At 49.0% G+C, this 6,642-nt stretch overlaps 1 protein-coding gene across 1 annotated transcript; it reads right to left on the reverse strand.

Moving 5' to 3' along the window:
- Positions 1 to 897: 897 nt before the first annotated feature.
- On the reverse strand, positions 898 to 4,541 carry LOC119328113 (probable transcription factor KAN2). The gene is made up of 6 exons (XM_037601145.1): positions 3,780 to 4,541; positions 3,585 to 3,661; positions 2,692 to 2,737; positions 2,355 to 2,547; positions 1,478 to 1,538; positions 898 to 1,372 (listed from the first exon to the last, which is right to left on the reverse strand). The coding sequence occupies exons 1-6, from the start codon at positions 4,309 to 4,311 to the stop codon at positions 1,244 to 1,246; spliced, it is 1,038 nt and encodes a 345-aa protein (XP_037457042.1). The 5' UTR covers positions 4,312 to 4,541; the 3' UTR covers positions 898 to 1,243.
- Between the last annotated feature and the right edge of the window lie 2,101 nt (positions 4,542 to 6,642).

Raw genomic sequence — 6,642 nt, forward strand, 5'->3', positions numbered from 1 at the left:
GCATGAACGTATTGCATGAAGGCGCGGCTTGTGAATTGGGTGCCATTGTGAGTGATGACTCCGACGGGTACTCCAAAACGGCATACCAATCCCTTCAAGAACATGATAGCTGACTATGCAGTCGCCTTCCTCACGGACTCCACCTCCGGCCACTTTGTAAACTTATCGATAGCAACGTACAAGAATTCGGACTTTTGTACTTTTGTACACTCATACGCGCGAGCTGCTCTTGTCCCGAGGCGACCTTGCCGGGCTAGAGCACCACGTCTCCACTACGGTCCCCTCATTAATCCACCAAAGCAGGAGTACGGTTTTACGGCTCGCGGTAGCCCGAACCTAGGTAAAAACTGCCTGTGTCATCACCGCCGTGCTGCTCTACAGTCTCCGCTCTTTATGCAACGCGCCCTTCCTCCTTGTCGAACCACAAAGGGGCTGATGGCCCCATAGGTGGCCGTGTTATACCATGACACTAGTCACCTTGTGGTTGTCCTTGATCACGCCTCGTGGGCGTCCCACTCCTGCCCCGTCATGTCAGACATGCTGACACAGAAGAGTGCATTACTCAAAAAAAAAGAGCAAGTGCAAGATCTCCTTTTGTCTTTCTGTTTGACGATGGAGATGCACCTGCTTGCTAAAAATTCTGGGAGACAAGGAAAGTGAAAGTAACTGCATGGACACACATGCACGTATACGTAGCTGAACATTTCCATAAGACTACGTGCACAGTATTGTTGGATGCATTACCCGCAGTAGTACATGCATATCATATCGATCAACATATCTTGCCTCTTTTTTCATCACTACCATGAAGAGCTACAAAAGCCACAGTACTATCTGGCAAGCAAAAAATAAAGCTCCTGCATGGCATGGCATGGACATGTGCACGATGCAGTGGTATGTGTAGAAAGCATGCATGATTCACACCCTTTAATTCGTTTCTTCCCTAACTGTCTGGCTACTAGTACAGCTCAATCTTACCACTACAGAAAGAAGAAGAAGAGCCCTTTTGATTGCCCTAAACATGAGACACATTTCCACTAGAAAACGCTTGCTTTTCATTGGAGATCGACCTAGGTACTCCTACCTATCTTTAGCTCCTCCTTTCCCCTGCCACCCGACACCCACCTTTCAACAGCCAAAGATGGTATTGGGGCCATCCTAATGATAAATTAACTAGTAAAGTAATTCTAATTCTTGCCGAAGGCGATGGATCGATCAGGCTACAGTTGACGCCGACAGCTCTTCAGCTCCGGCGTTGGTGCGGCCGCCCTAGGGTGAAGTCAAGGTTCGGCGCGCTTGCGCTGGACGTCGTCTCTGACAGGCAGGAGTTGATGTCTGATAGGATCTCTAGGCTCTTTGACTGCATATGATCCTGCATCCACGTTAACAATTAGTCTCCCATCTGTTTGAACTTTGACGCGTCCACACTATTTGTTGCTATTTATGCTAACGGAAACAGGCTAATTAGCTGATTTACCTTGAAAGATTGCATGCTTTCGTTGTTGGAATCACAAGGAAAGCCTGACCAATGCTCCTCCCTGCACATATATCCCGCACCAACAAGTGCAACTCAAGTTAGTACTACTTTTCTATCCATTTCCCAGAAATATGACAAGAAAATGTGGGGGCAAGTCAATACAAGTTGTTCTGCCAACAAACAACGCCTTTGTAATTACTAACAGCAGGCATGGGTGCACAATGAGGTCATAGTTGAAGCATTTATTTGTCTAGGTCTAGGAGCTCCATGACAAAACCATTGCTTGTCTCCATGAGAGTAGCTACGGTACTTTATGATGATATTAACAAAAGGGGTTGCCCCCCTGTTCCATTAAATATGAAACCATCAGAGTTACCGCATTCAGGCCAGCTTAAGTAGCATGCCAGGCCGAGTAAAACGGACAGACCAAGCGGCTGTTCCAAAACATTAGGGCGCAATGTACAAATTGGTACTCCCAATTCGTCCTGGATACGTATCACATTTACCTGGAACTGATTCTAATGCAGGGTTTACAAAAACAGCCGGGATGAGCATGCGGGTAAAAGAGGCATTTTTTTACTGGCCAAACTAAAGTATAGCAAAGCCCTCCTAAGTCAAAGAGAGCACATGACAGTGTGAGGTGACATCAATTGAAAGGCTAGCTCGCTTAATCCACGATTTTTTCTTAAACCAATTGTCTTTACTAGTAGGAGTAGTAGTTTTTACATATGGAGCAGGCACATAATGTGAGAACTAGTTCTCCTGCTGATAGTTTTATCAGAACTACTACTACTAGGGATTACTACTACATAAAAATTATCAACACAGGCTCAGACAATTAATTAAGCTATATATAATGTGATTGTGCGATGCCTACCTTGAGGAGCTATTCCACAGGGCACCACCATGAGTGGCACCGGCGCCGATGCTCCTGTCATCATCATTTGCAGCTAACCTTCCATTCCGTGTGGCCGCTGCCAGTGCCTCCGGCCTACCGCCGCCTCGCAGATCAAGCAAGTTGTCGTCGCAAATCTCGCCAGCCGACCCGTTCTCGAAGCCGTCAGCCTGATCTGCTTAACATGGAACACACATCAAGAACGGAATAAAATGGAAGGCTGGAGCAGGTTTAAGTTGGCATCTATATATTCCAAAGGGAGCAAATGAAACCATTACTAGTATCAATCACACATTATGGACATGCATGTACTATTCACCTGACGAAGCTGCCGGCCTTTCGGTATTCTTCACAGTCCTGTACATCTGCAGCAACGAAGTAAAAGAAAAGACACTCATGTAATTTAGCATCTGACTTTATCATTATCTCGAAAAGTCTAACTTAACATTTACTAGCTGACCAGAGAGATCAAATCATGAAGAATCTTACTACTAGTTGGCAAATCATAAGATTTGCAGCTGTGCAAGAGATCGATATATCATGGCTGCTGTGCTGCCTGCTGGCCTAGTCTAGCTAGCCGCAAGATTTGACATGACTGCTTAAGAGGGCTGGTAAAACCAATCGAGGAGGATAAGAAAGGAACCCACCTTCACATTCGCACTGTACAGTTGATCATGTGTGTGATGTGCGTGCCTGCCAGCTAGAGCTAGTAGGTTAGGCCGGTTAGCTAGCTAGTATGTCATGCCATATGCTATGGATGTGAAACCCCACGCCCACAGCATGGAGGACTTGACCTAGCTGTGCAAAGGAGGAGAAGTTTCCATGATATTACAAGAGATGCAGAACAAGACAGGGGTGCCACTGTTGCTGCTTAACCACATCTGCCTCTCTCTCTCTCTCTCTCTCTCTCTTTCGCTCTCTCTCTGCCTTTATTTCTTCCTTTCACTTTGATCGGTTGCATGCATGTGGGCTGGTACAGCATTGAGCAGTGTATGGTAGTAACTAGCACTGCTACGGCAAAGCAGACACAGGAGAGGAGAGAGACCCAGGAGAGATGCACAGATCCATGTCCATGCATCTGTTTCCATCTCTCATCTTAGTCTCACTTAAGGGGATTAGCAGTTCAATCAAACTTAGTGAACGAGTAACTAGTTAAAGGGGCATTAATAAGTGTTTAATGCGTGAGTGGTAAGGTTTATGAACATGGGTTACCTGCAAGTGAGATTTCACATGAGCTAGGGTGAGATCCTTCACATCCATGAGTTCAAGAACTGACTTCGGCGTCGCCCCTGAAATTTTACATCGCCACAACAAGATTAGGCAAAAGCAACCTTTTTTCTTCCACAAGAAGTCGTTTGGCCAATATAATGGCGATCGAGAGGGATAGGCAAGGTAGCCAGTACGTACTCTCGTGGCCGCCGAGAAGCTCCACGGCGTGGACAAAGCGGGAGTGGAGCGAGGACGTCCACCGCATGCGAGGCGCGCGTGCGGCGCGCTTCGGCGCCGGGAAGCCGACGAGGCGCGCGCCACACCCACCGACGCCGCGGCGCCAGGCGCCGGCGACGTGGCACGGGTCGCAGTAACACGGTGCGGTGGCCGGGGCTGAGGGGCCGCCGTGCGGAGGCGGGGGCGGGAACGGCGTCGGGTAGAGCGGCACGCCCCGTATGGGCCGCAGCATGGCGCCGTCGGGGACGGGGTGGTGATGGTAGTACAGACCGCCGTGCCCCGGCGCGCCGGCGTGGTGGGGTGGCAGAGGCATAGGTGACATGGGAAACGGAAGCTGCAACGACGCCGCCATGGCCGGGTCCCCGCCTATGTTGCCGCTACTCGGGGGGCCGAAGAACCTCCCGCCCATGGCGCGATGGTGATCGTGGCCGTGTGCACTCGCGGGGAGACCGATCTGGAGGGATAGATCCGGCTGGGAAGGGAAGAGCTCCATTGCGCACTCTCTCTCTCCTTCCCCCAAGCAGATTGGTTGTGTGTTGTGTGTGTCTTCTCTTCTGGGGAGCTCTCTCTCCTTTTCTCTCTAGTTCCCTTGTTTTTGCAAGGTGTGAGGGTTGAGGTAGAAGGATGGACAGTCCACTTTGAAGGAGTGGAAGAGAGAGAAAAAGACAGGCCCGGGGTAGAAATGTAAATAGTGGTTTTGGGGAATATGTGAGGAATAGTGCTTTGTCTGTTTGAGAGAGAGAGAGGCGGGGCAGCTGAAGCCTGCAGTAGTTATGGAGGGCAAAGTGAAGTTTCCCAGAAAGGGTGGGGGTTTGTGTGATGAGTTAATGATGATGCATGGCATGGGATTCTCACGGTTTGGGCAATTGACAAGAGATAGTATATATGAGAACGAGGAAAGGTTCCAAGCGCCGGCGACGTGGCACGGGTCGCACTAACACGGCGCGGTGGCCGCCGTGCGGAGGCGGAGGTACAGCTGCGCGCGCCCCGTATGGGCCGCATCATGCCGTGCCGCCGTCGTGGACGGGGTGGTGATGTAGTACAGACCGCCGTGCCCCGGCGCGCCGGCGTGGTGGGGCGGCATGTGAACGGCAGATGCTCTTTATTTTGTTTAGGGCCAGATCCTACTTCTCCAAACAAAATAAAAAACAAATCAAAGACCTACCACCGTATGAAAGCTTTGAATTCAAAAGAAGACAATATGTGCCTACGTACAGTGTTTCTCGCACAAGAAATCTTTTAGCACGAAACTATCACCGACGAGCACATGACTTTGGTTCATATCACATAACATCATTGTGAACTCTTACCTGGTTTCTCGCACGGTTTAGGTAGTTTATTTGGCTAACTTGTTAAGGCATCTTCAAAGCGGATCCTTGAACCGTCCGCAACCGTCCGGATGGCGTGTTTCGAACGTGTTTAGCCATCCAACACGGGTCTGTATTGGTCCGTCTATCGGTCCGGACGCATTTTTTCTTGCAAAGTCAAAACAAACTTTGGGGGTTTTGTGGGAGTCCGAACAGCAGCCACATAGGACTGCGACATCCCCGGCTCACACAAAACCCCTTCCAGACCCCACCCGTCCATCCACCCATCTTTCTCTGCATTCGGTTTCTCTCTTGCATCCGCTACCGTTCCACCACCCTGACCGCACCGCCATACCCTTGCTGGAACTCGTCGACTCCGTCTCCTCCAATGCTACACCCGGTCCTCGCCGCAATGTCTAAAGTAAGAGGGTGACCAGGTTTGCTCCAATCTCTTGATTGCATGCATTGGAGATGGAAAACTGCCGAAAAGTTCTACAAGGGCAATATCAGGGTCATGTTAAGAAGCCCACCATCATTTTTGAAGCAGCCGCATCACAGGGTCTTTGGATTTAGCACGCTTTCTTTGGCAATCCAGGGTCTGACTATGGCATCAATGTGCTTCAGCGATCACCATTGTTTGGCAGGTTTGCTGAAGGGAAAGGTCATCCTTGCCATTATACTATCAATGGCCATGAATACAACATGGGCTACTATCTGGTTGTCGGTATCCATCCTCCATGGGCTACCTTTTTAAGACCACCTCCGACCCAGTAGGTCAAAAAAGAAATCTCACTTTGCCTAAAAATAAGAAGCAATTAGAAAGGATGTTGAGGGGCCATTTGGAGTTCTACTGGCACGTTTTGCAGTTGTTCATGGACCTGCTAAATAATGGGATCCAGAGACCTTGTAGAAGGTGATAACATGTTTTGTGATCACGCACAACATGATAGTCGAGGATGGGGGTGAGGATGCCGTCATAGGTCTTGAATTTGAGAACATGGGTGATAATATCGAACTTCCAGACCCGAATCCGCCACATTTGATGAGTTTCTTAAAATGTGTCAACAAATTTGGCATTGGGCAACTCATAAGCAACTGAAGTAAGATTTCATTGAGTATCTGTGGGCCGTACAAGGGGACAACATTGTTGGAGTGTAATATTTAAATTAGAACTACTGCTGCATTTGAACATTTTTTAGCTAAACTGGAACTAGATATGCGGCTATTTTGAGCATGCAGATGTATGAGAACTTTAAGAAATAATTGGGGCGGATGTATGCGGCTAGCTTTGGATGTCCGACTCTGGCATCCGTGTTCGTGGACGGATGTGGTGTCTGTTTTGCAGGTCGGCGTTGGAGATGCCCTTAGGGCATCTGTAGCCATCCTCCAAAACTCAAATATGGGGGCAAACTTTTTAGTTCGGGGAAGTAATGTAACACCCTCTATGCGGCTATATCTCCCACGTGTCGAAGCACGACTTAGAGGCATAACCGCATTGAAAGCAATGTCGCAAGTGA

Source organism: Triticum dicoccoides, chromosome 7A (genome assembly GCF_002162155.2).
Source record: "Triticum dicoccoides isolate Atlit2015 ecotype Zavitan chromosome 7A, WEW_v2.0, whole genome shotgun sequence".
Lineage (NCBI taxonomy): Eukaryota > Viridiplantae > Streptophyta > Magnoliopsida > Poales > Poaceae > Triticum > Triticum dicoccoides.

Bases quoted from the DNA above. Each gene is read 5' to 3' on its own strand.
- LOC119328113 (XM_037601145.1), bottom strand. From the start codon at position 4,311: ATGGAGCTCTTCCCTTCCCAGCCGGATCTATCCCTCCAGATCGGTCTC. The intron at 3,662-3,779 runs GTACGTACTGGC...GTAAAATTTCAG, and splicing joins GCTTCTCGGCGGCCACGAGA to GGGCGACGCCGAAGTCAGTT. The intron at 1,373-1,477 runs GTAAATCAGCTA...ACGTGGATGCAG, and splicing joins AAAGCATGCAATCTTTCAAG to GATCATATGCAGTCAAAGAG.